Source organism: the organism of the source record quoted next, unplaced genomic scaffold (assembly GCF_019419815.1).
Source record: "Pyrus x bretschneideri cultivar Hongxiangsu unplaced genomic scaffold, Pyrus_bretschneideri_v1 Contig42, whole genome shotgun sequence".
Classification (NCBI taxonomy): domain Eukaryota; kingdom Viridiplantae; phylum Streptophyta; class Magnoliopsida; order Rosales; family Rosaceae; genus Pyrus; species Pyrus x bretschneideri.
This window is the reverse complement of record NW_025999746.1, coordinates 2,884,724-2,902,500: the sequence shown is the minus strand read 5'-3', so window position 1 is coordinate 2,902,500 and position 17,777 is coordinate 2,884,724. Positions and strand designations below refer to the sequence as shown.

Below are 17,777 nucleotides of genomic sequence, written 5' to 3'. Positions count from 1 at the left end.
TGAATGTAGCGAGGCAACATGTAATGCCTTAAATTGCAGGCAGTGAAGTATGGAGCCAGAAATAACCTCTCTATTAGGGTATATCTTGTTTCTACCTTAGTAAGGATTCTACTGAAGTAGTGAATAACTTGTTCATTCCCACCTTCATTGTTTTGACCCAGCAAGCTTCCCATTGATTTTTCAAAGGTAGAAATGTAAAGCTTTAAAGGTTTTCCTCTCTAAGGTGGCATGAGCACTAGTGGAGAGGTCAAGCAAGCCTTTATTCTGTCAAAAGGCTTCTTAGTGTGGTGTGCCCCACTCAAACTCTTATTTATCTTTCAATCTTAACAAAAGAGTTAGCGGTTGAATCTTGCCCGCCAAGCTAGCAATGAACTTCCTTAAGAAGTTGATTTTTCCTAGTAGACTATGTAGTTGTACTTTGTTGGTAGGAGGAGGTGATTCCATTATTGCCTGAGCTTTATTTTTGTCAACCTCCACCCTCTTTTTATGGACAAGGAACCCCAAAAAGTTAGCCAACCTTACCCCAAAAGCACATTTCTTAGGATTCCTTTTCAACTTATGGATCCTCATTCTTGTTAAAGCTTGTTTGAGGTTTACTACGTGTTGTTCTTCAATTTTAGATTTCATCATGATGTCATCAATGTATATTTCCATGCTATGGCCAATCAAGTCATGAAAAATGGCATTCCTTGCTCTTTGATAGGTTGCACCAACATTTTTGAGCCCGAATGGCATGACTAAGTACTCATATGCTCCAACGTGGCCTGGGCACCTAAAAGCCATTTTATGTATATCTTCTTTAGCCATTTTATCTAATTATAACCAGCATTCCCATTCATGAAAAATATAACTTTGTGTTTTGAAATTGCATCTATAAATAAGTCAGTCATGGGCATGGGATACTCATCTTTAGGCATGGCTTCATTAATGTTTATATAGTCAACACAACATCGAACTACATTAGTTATAGCTTTTAATACAGGTACAATGTTGGCCAACCACTCAACATACTTGGTAGGCCTAATAAATCTAGCTTTTACCAGCCTTTCAATCTTTTCTTTGACTTTTTCCTCGATCTCTTTTAACATCCTTCGTGGTGCTCACTTTACAGGTTTATATCCCTTCTTAATTGGCATTTTGCGTTCTACTAAGGTCGTATCTAACCTGGCATCTCAGTGTAATGCCAAGCAAAAAAGTCTTTAAATTCGTGCAGAAGACTGACTATCTTCGTCCAATCGTCAACTTCCAACAGGCCACTGATTTGTATAGGCCTTGGATCTTCCTTAGTTCCCAAATAATGGTTTCTAAGGGGTCTTGTACCTTTGGTGGTGGCTTGTCAGGTTCTACACACAAAAATTCAACCAGTTCTGGACTCTCGGGCGTGTCTTCGGGCTAATCCAAGTCTTATATACATTCAGCCATTTGTATGGCTACTGCCAATTCCTTCCCAAAAATCTCTTTTTCACCTTTATTCTGGCTGCTTGAAGCTTCTTCCTTCCATTTCTCTTCTTCTTTGCCCGAGCTCTCCATTTCTTGCTTTCTCTCTCTTCTATACACCAATAGTCTTTTGATTAAGGACCTGACTGTAACTACTTGGTCTTTTCTTCTTTGTTCTGACATTACTGGTGTTGGGAAGTTGGGATAATATGGGGTCTATCTCATTCCTACCTCGTGAGAATCAATCCTTGTTTCAGGAGTTTTTAGGCCATCACCTTAGTTGAGCTGTCGTTCTCATCAGCTCCTAAGCACTAGAGAATCCCAACACTGGGATTGTAGAAATTAGCTTCTGCAATATTAGCTGCAGGAAGGAATGGCCATGACTCGGCCTCCACCATTTCCCAAAATCCTGGTCCTATAGTCCCTTTCTCGTGGTAAATAGCTACTTGTCGATGCAACGTGGATGGTGTAGAGAGACTCTGATGAATCCAATCTCTACCAAGCAAAGCTCCATAAGTAGAACTACTATCCACCATAAAGAAAGCTAACATGATTTGCTTGAAACCTAAGTCAACCTCCAAAGGCAATATTCCATAAGTTCTGGTAATAGCTCCAGAAAAGCTAGAGACTATTAAGTCAGTAGGAATAAGATCTTCTTCACTTCTTCCTAACTTCTTCATCTGTTTTAATGGTTTCACATTGACCACAGCTCCTCTATCAATCAAGACCTTCTTAAAGGGTACTCCCTCTAAATGCACAGTTACATATATAGGCCTGAGATAGTTAGTTAGGGCTAAACTTGGGCGACTGAATACCAATTTATCTTAATATACCCTCTTAGGCTTTTTCTTTGCAAGCTCGGGCAAACCTGTTCTACCCAAGTCTCTTTTTCCTACCTCTTCAACACTAACATGTTTAATCATAAGTTTTGTTGCCAAGTAATCACCTCCATCATGGCAAATTGATCAGGCTTGGCATAAAACATGGCAGATAGAACATATGTCATGTTTACGTGGAAGTTGCTAGGTTCAGGTCAATCTTCCTTCTTGCCCCCAATATGGTCCATGAATTCATCTAACTAAGCCTATGCTTCTTTTGGCAACATTAGCTCAGGCAACCTTCAGTGAGCTCATATAAGCTTTGTGCTGCCTCTGGACTCTCTTAATCATAGAAGTTCCCATTTTCTTTATAAGTCTCTCATCCTTTCCAACTACATACCATTTCCGCCCAAGTTGGGCAGAATCCTTCTTGGTGACTGGGAATACTAGGTTCCTTGTTTTTCACTTCATCTTAATATTACCACCTTCATAACTTGGCTGAGAAGGCCTAACTTTCACCCATTTTGGTATTTTGGCTTCTTTATCTTCCACTTCTTCGGAAGCTTCATTGTTTCTCAATACCTTGGACAAGTTTTTTGGCTCAAAATCTCCTCTTGACGGAAAACATTTCTGGAGGTCTCATTCTCAGCTGCCCGCATGATGCTTCTGTCGATTTCTTGCTCTTCTTTCTCTCTTCTTCTGATCAACTCTAGATCAATAATAGCTTCTGATGCTGGCACTTCTAGCTCACATTCACATTGGCACTTGCTACACAATACCAACCCTTTAACTATGGTTACTTTGGGTTTCTCAGGCAACTTGATAGTTCCTTCTGTTAGTCTGTCAACTTGCCTTATTTCTGTTTTCACTTCCCAAATAGGTTTTCCTTTCCTTTTCTCAACCCAAGTCAGGTTGATCATGTTTATTGGGGCTTCTGGGAAGGGATCCGTGTAATCCTCATATTAGCCTGGGGTTTCTCCAAGAGCAAACTCCACTTGACTATAAAGTCTTGTATCCAATCCTTGAACTGGAAACAATTAGTTATAAAATGGTTGAAGGTATAGTGCAGCTTGCAATACTTCTTTCCTCTTAATTCTTCTGGCTTAGGCATCTTCTTGATGCTGTCAGGCACAATTAGTCTTGTCCGCACCAACTCTTCATAGATTTCTGAGGCCTTGGTTAAATCAAAAGAATAACTCTGGTATTTAAGAGGCTCCATAAGGACAAATCCACCATCATTCATTTGATCCCTGACTGGTTAGACTAAACCTTTCACTGTTAAAGGTTTAAAAGGGGCGTTCATCTCTGCTGCACGCATCTCAATTCCCTCTCCTTCATGACCATCACTTTTTTCTGGCTTTGCTCTTTCAAACTCTACTTCGTGAACTGCAACTTTATTTTTGTAGAAATAAGGCACCTTGGATGAGTGTTTGACTTGTTGTTCTTCAATCAACAACCTCTCGTACTTTGTGGCAGCAATCACCAACTCTTGCACTTCACTGACCTATACATCATAAAACTTTTTCCTCAAAGGTAGCCTTAATGCCTTCTGAGCCATGGATATAAGCTAGGCATGATTGATAGGGAATTGGCACCTCATCCTTGTCTTTCTAAACCTCATCATGAAGTCTTCTGTAAACTCATGCTCATACTGCTTTACCTCCACTAAATCATTGATAGTCATCTCGGGCTTCACCCTATAAAACTGTTCATGAAAAGCCATCTCCATTTAAACCCAATTGGTAATAAAATTGGGGGGGGGGGGCGCAATAGAGAGTACCACTGAGATGTTAGACTAACTAATAAGTTCCCAAACAATCTTAACTTATAATTAGGATTGTCTTCAAATGCCACGCAATCTAGAGGACACACTGCCATCTTCTCCACTAAAAATGGAAAACGCGGGCATCTTAAAGTTGAAGGGAAAAGGATTTTGTTTATCAATATACTCAGGATATCGTTTCTGGTAGGTGATCCTAAACAATGGGCGAGCCTGAGGTTGAGCATTCTGGAACACCATTCTTCTGAACTTTGCTAACTCATCTCTGAGTTGCTGGTTGGCTGTATTATTAGGTCGGGTATGAGGAGGTTCCCACTTCGAGCTACAATCATTGTCTGAGAAAGCTTCATTTTTTGGTTCAAGCTTCCTCAATCTGGCCCCTCCTCCCTTATTAGCCAATGGTGGTGGCCTATAAGAGGGAGGTTTGTCCACAGTTGTGAGCTCACATTTCCCGATAGATTCTCCAATTAATTAGGGCATCCCAAACTTCTTTCTTTCTTGCCCGCTCTACTCCCTACTATCTAGTGACAATAATAAGGGGTCGAGCAACTCTGTTTCCAGGATCTCCTCTAATACTGGCTGACTAATTCCAGATTCCTCCTTGTTTTCCCCTTATCCCTCTTTTCTTCAAGCAAAGGAAATATGGGGATAACTGGTTCTTTCTCAAGGCTTGCTTCTTTCATCATTTCCCTGGCATAACCATTTTTTGGAGTAGAGTACTCCAAATCTAATAGTCTTTGTAGACTCTCTGTTAAGGAATAGAGTCTACTCACTTATCCTCTGGTTTCCAAAATAATATTTTGCATAGTTTTCAATACTTGCATCATGGTGGCTTTCAAGTCTTCATTGGTCACCTTCCCTCCTAACTTCTCAGATGAAATCGAGTTTCCCATAATAGCTGGTCCTCGTAAGGTGGGGAAATCTCCTGGTTGATCTATCATGCTTGATCTTGGTAGACATTGGGGTGGCCCGTATTCTGTGTTCCACCTGAAAGCTCTCTCCTTCCACCTCTTTCTTAGCATACAAGACCAAATGGATCCCATCGGGCATGCCAAAACTATGTTCGGGCAAAGATTTCTCTAGAGAAAACTCTTCGGATCTCAGCACAGCTCCCTAAGGGATTGGCACTTTGGATGTGTAGTCGGGCTCTTTCTTTTTTATATGCTATAAGAAGAGAACAAAGTTAGTTTTGAAATGTGCCTTTGTGGGGCCTTAGGTGTAGCCTTTGATGCTCGCAATCAAAACTAAGTGCTAGGGGTGCCACTGCTATCTTAGAATATCAGATGTAGAACAAGTGTGTTTTAAGTCGATTACTTGAGCCCTAAGTTACTCAAACTTCTTGTTATCAAAGGATTGTCGTGGATGGGTTAAGTCCACTTTAAGTTCTTTTTCCAGCCTTGTAAACAAGGACTTTTAATTCATAGTCTTGTATGTTCAAATGAAGGGAGTCCAGAACCCCTTAAGTTACTTGTTTGGTTCCAAATTACATTTAATGAAAACACATCCATCAAGCTAACCAGATCCAAATGCAATTGAGACTCTTAAAATAGAAAAACAGGTGGAAATAACTTGAATACATATTGGAGAATGCATTAAGTAATAGATCTAGTAATTTAGAAAACAAACAAAGAGTTTCGGGCAAGATTTTAGCTTGTCTGTCAAGGTTGAACTTTTTACAGTCACTTCTCTTTGAATTTACAGGGTTTGTGTGCTGAAAAAGGGTAGATGGTAAACAAGTTTACTCGAGGGAATCGATACTACACCACTAAGGAGATAGCATAACTTTTAAACTATACAAAAGATAGCTTTTCTAAAGAACTATTGCTAAAAGGACTAAATCTAGGTTGATTTCAGCTTTTTGGATGCAAATCTGGCTTGAGAGCAGAGTTTGTATGTTTGTTTGTTTGATTGGTTGAGTGTCCTTGGCCCCGTTGTCTCTTCTTCCTTTTATAGGTAGTTTGGCTCGACTGCTGTAACTTTTGCTCTTACCCGAAAGCACTTAGAGGGTAGTGAGTCATCAACTTTACTAACAACACCACTGGAAAGTGTTCTTTGGTTGATAGTAGGTTAGTCTCCATCACTTGTCACTTCAATTATCGACACGTGGCTTGTGTCTTGGCTGAGAAGGCTTCAATTTGGTTCTGGGCTCAACGGGCTTTGGGCAAGTCTTCCTTTAATTTCGCATCCTTGGGCTTTCCTTTATTTTAATCCCAATATTCAAATATTTACCCAAACAATGGCATTAACTAATTAATACACGTGACTTAGTAGATTCGAGATTAACTATTTTTGTTTGTATAAGTAATATCTTGTGGTGGGACAATGGAATCGAAACCGTGCATGACCAATATTTCAACAAATTAAAGCCGCACAACTTCAATATGCCAACAGTTCGAGGTTGAAATATCAAGTTATCAACCACGACCTAATGGAATTAGTAACCCTAGCCTTGACAACCTCGAATTATCCACGAACAGACGAACTATCCTTTATCTTTTTGGAAAAATAAAAATAAAAGTTATGAACCACCAACTATCCAATATATTTAGTCCTCAACATTCAGCTGCATGTGCAGTATGTATGCAGCTGTGGATGGAGTTGTAATTATTGGGTATCATGTCGATATATATAATCTAGAGTGGATTTAAGTGAGAATAAAATGCTTGCTCCTGCATGCATGCGGTTAAGTATTTAGAGCGATCAAATAATATAATCTTATGTCCAATGCAGTACACCAACGCAAACATAATGTGAAGTAGAATTATTGTTTGAAATGACCCCAAAAAGAAAAAGCATGGGTTGAAAATGAGAAAGAAAATGTGGTTGGCCCCCAGACAAAAAAAGATTCTTCTTCTAATCCTCAAGAGGTCGGATCATGTTTAATATGCAACTACACTATTTCTTTTGTTGATTGAATATGTTTCAAAAAGTTATTTACTTATTTTCTATCTTCGTATGTCCACTCGCCTTTCGTGATTCATCAACTTAAAACGTTTTGATATATTATGGCATGGTCTCCCTCTAAGAGAGAAAAAGAAGAAGTGAAAAATGCCATCAGTCATAGGTCCTAGAAAGTAATAATTTAAGCTAATTTTTTGTTGGCTGTGAAAAACAATAGTACCAGCCGGCTGCAGGTGACATGCATTCCCCTTGTAAAATGCTTGTTCTAATAAAATTAAATGGCATTGTCAAGAAATGTTAGTGCAACATTAGAGTATCTTCAAAAGAGATAAAATGTTCAAATTAGCACTAACATTAAAAAAATGCAGCAACAATATTTTTCAACCAAAAAGTTAACATAACATGGATTAGCAACCCTCACTCTTATTGTCAAAATTGACAACAACTTCAAATCTTTTTTTAATTGATTATTAAATGCATTTTATTAATTTTATGGATAATGCTTGGCTACTCACTAGTAACTACTCATCTTTTGATTTTATCCAACAATATTTTAACACATATTTTATTACTTTAAAAAATAACAGGAAGATGATATTTTTGGGCTTTGAAAAAAAGAAGGAATACATGACATTTTTTGTTGGGCCAAATGAGAAGGTGAGTGTTCACTAGTAAGGACTTAAGAGTACCTAATTGTTACCCTAATTTTATTATTGTTTTCTGTTTTAAAACATTAATTATAATAATTTAATGTAACAAAATAATAGTTTATTTTGACATATCGGATGGAGAACAAAATTTTAAGATGTCAAAGTGTCACATAAGCTATCAAATATAATTTTAGAATTAATATTTGACATCTACTTTCGTGGTGCTCTTAATTATGCGCAAAATAAAACAGGTAAAACTTGATAGCTCTTTCATATAGAATTTAGAGGCTTGTGTAATTTGAGCATCAAACTCAAAACAAAGTGGTATTTAGTAATGAGTCAGGGTGTGGCGGTGCTGGGGCGGAAGCGGCCAAACTCATTTTAAGCCATTGCAATTTTTTTTTTAATAAGCGATATTATCTATACTAAAGAAGGTGGGAGAGTAGACTAGGCCTCATAATCGGCAAGTCATAATAATATGGTTCAAATTCATCTTTGCCAAGAATCGAACCTCAAACCTCTTACTTATAAGTGAAGAGGAATACTACTAAACCGTAGTACTTAATTTTTCAATATTAAACAATTCTTGACATACATATTTAGTAATGTAAACATCGTATCTTGTCAGACTATTCATTTGGTTGTTACTTACAATCATATATGTCGTTGAAATATATATATATATATATATATATATATATACATATATTAATATGCACGTGTGTGTGTGAATGGAAATCATATATATGGTTGAAATATATATATATATATATATATATATATATATATATATATTAATATGCACGTGTGTGTGTGTGAATGGAGATGTAAGGTTCACCTTTAGATGCTTAATTAAGATTTGCAATATGATGAGATGTCTAAAAGGGTTCATACATATAGTTTATATCAAATATATGTGTGTGGGTGTTTACTTAGCAATATGGTATTTCCCACAAGATGTAGTAGGACAAGGATACCAAAATTGTGTATGTATCGCCACATACCTCTGCAATGGATAATAACATAAGAGCACTGTTCTAAAAATCCCTGCCTGGGTCCCGCTTAGGCGCTAGGCAGCTGGTCACCGCCACGATTAATGCCTAGGCGTTTGAAAATTAAGAAATGGCGCCTAAACTTGCTAAGGCGCCCACCCAAACCCGCGTAGACACCTGCCTAGGTGTTTAGGCCCAGGCCCACAATAATATTATTGAGCCGAGTGTGGATTTATGTTTGGCCCAAAGTTTTTTAATATGCTATGGGCTGCCTGGTGGTCCCGAGCCGTTCAACAAGGATGTCGAATCCTATCTCAAGAAGGAGTAGTTCGAATGAGTGAAGGGGTTGAAGAAGTCCTAATACGATAAGGGGTCCTAGTGCAAATTGGATTCTCAACCAGCAATGAATACAACCTCAAAAAATGGGTGACTTCAAAGTCCTAATAGGAGTATGATTGGTCGAAGTGGAGTTGGAACAGAACAAGAAGTCCCAATCCATGTATGATTTTGACTCGATCCCAATGAGGATTTGGTGCTATAAATACAAGACGTCATGCAACAATCAGGCTCTCGAATTCAACACACAATTGCTCTGCGCAAACCTCACAAACAACTTGAGATTTTTCATTTTCTTTTTCCGCCGACACATCTTCAGTTTGCATAAACAACACTGTGGAGGCAACCGGCGAACATTTTCAGTTTGGATAAACAGCACTGTTGTAGTAGAATCAATCTACCGAGGAGCATCTTTAGTTTGGATAAACAGCACTGCATTGAGGCCGACTAGTTATCTATCCAAGTCTCAGTCGAGAAGGGTTTCCGGATCCTTGTGGGCAGATGTCATCTTATTAGCCTTCTCGGTGAAGTAAAGTGTTACGAGTTACGACATTCGGCATATTGGACGCCGAGTGGTTTTATGATTGGATACTCACAACTGAGTTTCAGAGTTCGGCATTCCGACAGCTGAACCACATTTACCATCAAGACATAAATCACCTTTGAGTACTTGTGTCTATATAGTTTGGTGTCAATTCGACGTGCTTATACTCTCGCGAATATAATCACCGTGACTGAATCCAGCGCCGACGGTTCATGAACTTCGCAGAATTAGCAGACTTATCTTCAGGCTTGAGAATCCAAAGGTCGAGAATCGTTCCTTCCTCGGCCGCAGTCTCAAGACAAAAGAAGTTAGCAACACGCTCAATGCAACATCAACAAATTTTAATCCTCGGCCGACGAGTTAGCACGCCCCGCATTCAACGGAATGACGTAGTTAGCTCATTAGTTACTCGGCCTACGCGCCACGTAGGCTTTGTAATTTTTAGAGTCAACATTTTGGCACGCCCAGTAGGACCTTGTGCTAAACCTTCGGAGTTCATGACCATTGAGACATGGTTCATAAAGAAGAAAAAAAATCATGGGAAAGGCAACAATCGACTTACCAGTGCAAAGCCCTAGACAAGATTTGTCTCAGGTACAAAATTCCCTCATTGTTGTGCAACCCGAGGCTACAAGTGCGACACATCAAGAGAAGGAAATTTGTCTCGGCGAACAGCCTCGCAACCCAGAAATTCCAAACCAAACGGCAGGCATTTTTGTCGAAGGAATAGTGGAAGATTGTGACGAAGATGGTGGGGAAGGTTCTGATCCGCCAACTACGTCATTTCTTCGAAAACGACTGGATGAGCAGTCTCGGCAGGTCAAGCAGTCGATTGGCCAGAAAATGAATAATTTACTTAAAGCAATACAAAGCAATAATGATACACAAACCAGGTTGCTTGAACTATTGGTCTGTAAAGCCTTTGAAAATGGCCATGTCGGCCAACCTCGACAGCTTCCCCTTAAGAATGTTCCATTGCAAGCCGAGAAAGGATCCGTACGGCTCCAACCAATTGACTTGGAAAAAATAAATGGATCAAGCAGTAGATCTGATAGACCTAATCAGGGAGAAGAAGCAGCATCCGTCAATATGACCGAAGTCCAAAGGATGATCGATTCAGCCTTAAAAAAATGGCCGAAGTTCCCAAAGTTCATCCATCCGTACCCGGCTTATGTAGAAAAGTTCGAATATCCTAAAGGCTTCAAGATCCCGAACTTCAGTCTTTTCACCGGAGAATCGTCCTTATCTTCGTTAGAACATGTAGCCCAGTTCACTGCACAATGTGGGGATGTTATTAGCGACTTCCATAAACTACGGCTTTTCAACTTCTCACTAACGGGTTCAGCATTTGCTTGGTATATTAACCTTCCACCGAACTCTATCCAGAGTTGGGAGGAATTGGTCGAGAAGTTCCATGAATAATTCTATCGACCAAGGATGGAAATGTCCGTTTCATCGTTGGCTAGGATGGCTCAAGTTGTAGACGAATCACCAATGGAATACTTAACAAGGTTCAAGTCGGCCAAGAATTAATGCTGAGTACTTCTCCCTGAAGTTGAATTCGTCAGAATTTCTCTAAACGGCTTGGACGTGGATTACAAAAAGAAATTCCTGGAGGCAAATATCTGAGATATGTACGAACTTGCTTAGCACGTCGAGCAGTATGATTATTTACTCCGAGAGGAAAAAATATCAAAGTCCTCATCCCGGGGAACGATATACAAGAATTCCATGGTCAGCTATGCATTGGTCGAAAATGAGGATTCCCAATACGCCAGCGTGGATGCAACTGAAATAGTGATAGATAAACCATACGTTTGCAAGGCATTAGCTTAAATCAGTCCCAAAGATGCCAAAACCTGCTCGACCTCTGAAGAGATGATTAAAACATCAACAGTTTACACTTTCGATATCACTAAGGCCGATGCAATTTTCGACCAGTTGTTGGTAGCAAAGATCATAAAACTTCGGCCAGGACACAATATTCCTAAGGTTGAGGAATTGAAAGGCAAAACATATTGCAAGACCATAATTCAAACAAGCATGCTACCAATAATTGCCTCATGTTCCGTGATGCGATTCAAACTTGGATTGAGAAGGGTAAATTAAAATTCCCTAAGAAACAGATGGCGGTTGACGTCAATCCCTTTCCCTTAATGACAATTGAATGGTGGATGCTCATCTCCCCAAAAACAAAGGAAAAGGGAAGGCCGAATTCGTCCCAGTACAGTATGTCTGTAAGCAGGGTGAGCAGGCGCGACTCAAGATTGATTTATTTTCAAATACACGACCCACGGAGTCTTCAGGGCCGGCCATCGTTGAACCCATGTTAGGTTCTAATTCTGAAGAAACTGATAAATCAATAGTTTTGTGCGACCACTGTAAAACACGGATTGAACCTAAAAAGAGGACATCTCCGGCTCCAACTTCATGTCCGCCGTCCACGGCCGTGCCAAAACCACTGAAGGAACTCAGTGCTGGCCAACGACGGCAAGTGTTTGAGAGACTCGACCCACATGTACAAGCAAAAGACGGAACCCCAGTCAGACGACGTCTTGACTTTGATTTGCCATTCTATAATGAGGATTATTACTCGCATAACTCCAGCAGTTCGAGTTCATTGGTGGGTCGAAAAACCTCAACCTACCTAAGCCATGCAATCAACGTTGGTATAGTTACAATTCTCTGACTGGTATGTATACGGTGTTATCTAATTCTCAAAAACATCGACGGCAGCGGATAGACTGAATAGCCCGACGATAAGAAGCACACATTAATTCGACTACCTGGTGGTAGCCAAAAAAGGTCGTAGAAAACGGCGATGACCAACCTACCCCGACCATTATGGACAACTTATTTCAAGAAAAAAAGGCAGTTGATCGCGACTTTGAAACCACCTTTGAAGAGTCCGAGAAATGTATCAAACTCCTTCTTCGGCCCAGAGAGATGAAAGCTCGTCGTGAACATTTCAGACAAGAGGCCGAAAGTAAGCTTCCCACGTTACCATAGCAGGAACCGTTACTGAAAATACAGCTCAATCTGCACCTTCCATTCCTCAGTGAATATTTAGAGTACATGCGAGAATTTCATAAGAAATATTCCGCAAATGACTTGTATGGACTGCCCAAGGTATGTCAGGAAGCCCTCGACCTAGCATTAACTTGCCTTGATGCTGAACAGATTATTCAGAAAACCACCAATTCGGCAATAAAAGTTAGGTTCCAGCATATACGTGAGGCTCAAGTCCTCAGCTTTGAGGTCGACCCATACACAGATATAGACACCGTCGAGCTACCTTTCTCACTTGAAGACCATCAACACCTGCTATATCATTTCAAAGTCTTCTCGGCCGTGTCTCTTTTCGGCTTTACGACCGATGAGGAAAATCGAGTGGCGCGTTTAGATGCATACCTAGACACAAGGAATGCCCAAATCGCCTACGACGAACGAGCCTGGAAAGCACTACAAGAACACAATCACTCTTCGAAAATAAACCAGCTCGAGGAAGATGACCAAAATGGAATAGGTTCAGTCAACGCGCCCTAAGAACAGGTACATACCAAGGCGATAAATAATCTGGTTGAAAACACTCCTAAGACTGATACTACATTTCCTAATCTGGAAGTCGACGACCAAGACCCGATGGGCCCTTCGGTACTCAAGCACATGGAAATCAGCATGCTCCATATCCTCCTGGGTGAATTTCAACCAAGAACCCACTAGTCAAATTTTTTGGATAAGGACATGGTTACCGAAGAAGCGACATAAGTAGAGTTCATTGCTACTGGGGAAGATAAGGAAATCAGTAAAAGCGACAAGCTTACGGCAGCCCTGGCTGAATTGTTCCCCTGCTCTCCTTTTGTTAATCTTCAACATCTAAAGCCGTTATACGTCACGGCTCATATTGAAGGATATCTCATTTCCAACGTGTTTATCAACTGTGGAGCCATAGTTAACATCATGTCGATCTTCATCATAAAGGCATTACGTCACTCCAATGATGAGCTCATACCATTAGGGATTATGATGAGCAGCTTCATCGACGACAAGTATCAAACCAAAGAAGTACTCCTGTTAGAAGTTAATGTCGCAGGTCGCAACCACATGACTGCATTCTTTATAATTGACTCAAAGACCGACTATAATGCATTGCTCAGCCACGATTGGATCCATCAAACAAGTTGCATTCCTTCATCGTTATACTAAGTTCTCATCTTTTGGAACGGCAAATCGGTTGTAGTCCATCCAGCCGATAATCAGTCGTTCAAAACCAACATGATTCAGGCTCGTTATTATGACGATCACATCGGCTACATCACCCTATAAGGTTTTAACGAAGACGGACGACCGACTCGAATTTCAGTTCAGAAAGCCATCGAGGTAGACGTCGAGACTGTATAGCAGGATTCGGTGAAACTCGACTTGGCTGATCTAATTACCAACGCTGATGACTGACGTCGCCAAATAAGAAAGGCCTCGAACCGCGGTTTCATCTACCATGGAACGTCTGCTGGCTCATTGGTATGCCATTGCCAAGCAACCACACTCGGGTGTAAACTTAATCAAATTTTAGGCTAAAGCAAATAACGGCCCAGTTTTATCGTTAGACAAAGTTCAGGCCGCACCAGCCGAACTCGAAGACAATCGGCCCTAAGTCAAAGACCCATTAAAAGAAATAAATGTTGGCACAGCCGACAAGCCTCAACTGTTGTTTATTAGTGCATTGTTACTGTCCCCCATAAAGGTCGAGCTTTGTATACTACTCCATAAATAAAGATTGTTTCGCGTGAAATTAACATGAGACGCCAGGCCTTAATCGAAACCTCGTCGAACATGAATTACGCATCAAAGTAGGGTGTAAGCCTTTCCGACAACCCCCATGCCTGTTCTCGATAGAAGTACAGCTTGGCATAAAGGATGAATTAGTTTGGCTTTTGAAAGCCGGGTTTATTCGGACCACTCGATACGTCTAATGGTTAGCCAATATCGTCCCGGTGTTAAAAAAAATGGAGCCCTACGCATCTACATCGATTTTCGTAATTTAAATCTGGCAACTCCCAAGGATGAATATACAATGCCAATCTCGGATTTATTGATTGATGTCGCAGCCAATCATGAAATGTTATCCTCCATGAACGGCCATACCGGTTACAACCAGATCTTTATCATTGAAGCTGATGTTCATAAGATCGCCTCCTGTTGCCCGGGGGCACTCGGCACCTACGAATGGGTCTTCATGCCATTCGGCCTCAAGAATGTCGGAGCCACATACCAACGAGCTATGAATACGATATTCCATGATTTGATCGGTACGGTCGTAGAAACTTATATCGATGATGTGGTTGTGAAATAGAAAAGTCGCCGAACGCACCTGGATGATCTTCGGCAAGTATTCCTTCGTATGCGTCAACATAATCTCAAAATGAACCCGGCCAAATGCGCCTTCGGTGTATCGGCAGGTAATTTTTTGGGTTTTCTTATGCACCATTGTGGCATCGAGGTCGACGAAAATAAAGCTCGCGCAATCATTAGCGCTCCACCCTCGACGACCAAGAAGCAACTCTAGCCGTTGCTCGGGAAGATAAATTTTCTCCACCGTTTCATAGCTAATTCGGTAGGCAAAATGAAAGCATTATCTACACTCCTAAAACTTAAAGACACTGACAAGTTTGAGTGGCGCGAAGAACATCAAGCGGCTTTCACACAAATCAAGGTCTCTCTTACCATGCCACTAGTACTCATACCGCCTTGTCGTAGTAGACCTCTCAAACTGTACATTTCGGCAGCTGACAAGTCCATCAGTTGCCTCCTCGCGCAAGATAACGATTCTGGGTGTGAACAAGCTATCTTTTATCTCAGTCGAAATTTGAATTCACCTGAGATCAATTATTCACCCGTCGAGAAACTTTGCTTAGCTTTGTTTTTCGCCGCGACCAAACGTCGACGTTACATGCTCCCATCAGTTACCCAAGTCATCGCCCAAACAGATGTTATTTGTTACATGCTTACTCTGCTTATCATCAAAGGCCGAATTGGGAAATGGACCATGGCATTGTCCGAGTTTAGTTTGCAGTACATCCCCTAAAAGACCATCAAAGGTTAAGTCCTAGCCGATTTTTTGGCCTAGCATCCCTCTCCTTATGGTTTTGGGGGCAGCGAAGTCGAATTGGTTTAGTCCAAACACGCGACAACTACTAGATGATGCACTTTGATGGATATAGCACCGCTACCTCAGCTGGTGTTGGTATCGTCATTCAATCTCCCGACCATTACTGATGGTATTTCCCTCTCAAGTTAGATTTCAACTGTGTGAATAATCAGGCAGAGTATGAAGCCCTCATCATCGGCCTTCATGTCCTCCATGACTTAAGAGCAGCCCGTGTCCTCATCTTCAATGATTCCGAACTAGTGAGTAACCAATTAAATGGCATTTTTCATTGCATGAGTTGTACTTTGACGCCCTATCACATGGTTACCACCTATTTGGCCGAGTTATTTGAGCGGATTACAATTGAGCACATTTCGCATGTTTGAAACATTGACGCAGACGAACTCGCCCAAATAGCCTCCGGAGCACAACTCACGGAGGGCAAGTTAGGCCGGGTAACGCCCACAGAACTACGATCTTACCCAGCCTTGGTCAATCAACAAGTCTTCCAGCGCAATCATGTCATACGCACGAGAGTGATGTCTTTACCATCGCTGCTAGAGCAAGGAGACCCCGTAGAAATATGTGTTGTCGAGACATTACCGGACGATTAGAAAAATGTGATTTTACGATATCTCGACAACCCCAACGATAGACACAATCAAAGGACGAGGGTCCACGCCACGAATTATGTGTCGTACCAGAATGAATTTTATCAAAAAGGTGAGGATGGGTTACTATTATTGTGCCTCGGCCTACAAGATGCTGCCCAAGTAATAGCAGAGGTACACGAAGGGATGTGTGGAGCTCACAAATCCGGACGTAAGATGTCTTGGCTGCTTCGTTGACACGGTTATTTCTGACTGAGTATATTGAAGGATTGCATCGAATACGCCTGATGATGCATACAGTGTCAGGTTCATAGGCCTACACAGAAAGTCTCAGCCGAATTACTCCATTCGGTTACCAAACTATGGCCGTTCAAAGGATGGGCAATGGACGTAATTGGCAAAATCACGCTGTCTTCTGGAGCTGTAAAATACGCATGGATATTAGTGGCAATCGATTACTTCACAAAGTGGGTCGAAGTAAGATTATACGCCGAATTAACGTCCACAAAAGTCTGCAATTTTGTAGAAAAAAATATTGTGACTCGATTCGGAGTACCAAAAACGATCATAACTAACAATGGCACAATCTTTACGGCCGACAGGTTCAAAGAGTATGCGACGAACCTAAAAATTTGACTCGAGCAGTCTATGCTTATTATCCGTAAGTGAATGGACAAGCCGAAGCAAGTAATAAAGTTTTGATTGGTATTCTTGAAAAAATGGTAAGAGAAAGGTCGAGGATGTGGCATTTGAAGCTAAATGAAGCATTATGGGCTTATCGAACTTCACTCCGATCAACCACCAGAACAACTCCATATGCCTTAACATATGGACAGGACGCAATATTACCGGTTGAGCTTAGTATAAATTCGTTCCGAGTAATCGAACAGAGTAGTTTGATTAGTGCCGAATGCAGTCAGGCCATAAGGCAGGAGTTAGAAGAATTGAAGGAAATGCAACTTGACGCTTATAACTTATTAGTGGCGCAGAAAAAGATTGCCGAGCGAGCCTATAATCAATGGGTTAGACAGAAAACGTTTGGCAAGGGAGAATTAGTTTGGCAAATTGTGCTACCCGTAGAAATTAAAGACCCCAGGTTCGGTAAATGGTCGTCGAATTGGGAAGGGTCGTTCATCGTACATAAAGTTCTCGACAAGGGAGCATATCATCTTAGAGATCGGACTGGTTTAATTCACAAATTACCAATCAATGGGAAATTTTTAAGGAAGTATTATCCGGTCATGGGGGAAATGCAAGAATAGTTTATTTCATTAATAAGCTCGCAAAAACGAGTATACAAGTACAGATGGTTGATTCGTTTATAACTAAATATCCCTAAGGTGAGGAGGAAAAGAAAGTTTCAAGAACAGCCTTCAATTCTAACCACCTCACCTAACCCATCGTGACCTCGTTCTGCCAATTCCTCTTATCCATCTTCAGCTGCTCGACCTACCGCACACTAGCCGCATATTCGGTCAGGCAGGATTTGCCGCACGACTCGAAATCTCTTGTAAGCTCGAAAGCAATTGCCAACCTTCAGTTTTGAAGTTCGGCAATTTG

At 40.9% G+C, this 17,777-nt stretch overlaps 1 protein-coding gene across 1 annotated transcript; it reads left to right on the top strand.

The window, feature by feature from the left end:
* Window positions 1–16,936: 16,936 nt before the first annotated feature.
* Window positions 16,937–17,479, top strand: LOC125469366. Its single transcript, XM_048566612.1, has one exon. It carries the CDS (start codon window positions 16,937–16,939, stop codon window positions 17,477–17,479), a length of 543 nt encoding a protein of 180 aa, XP_048422569.1.
* The last annotated feature ends 298 nt before the right edge of the window (window positions 17,480–17,777 follow it).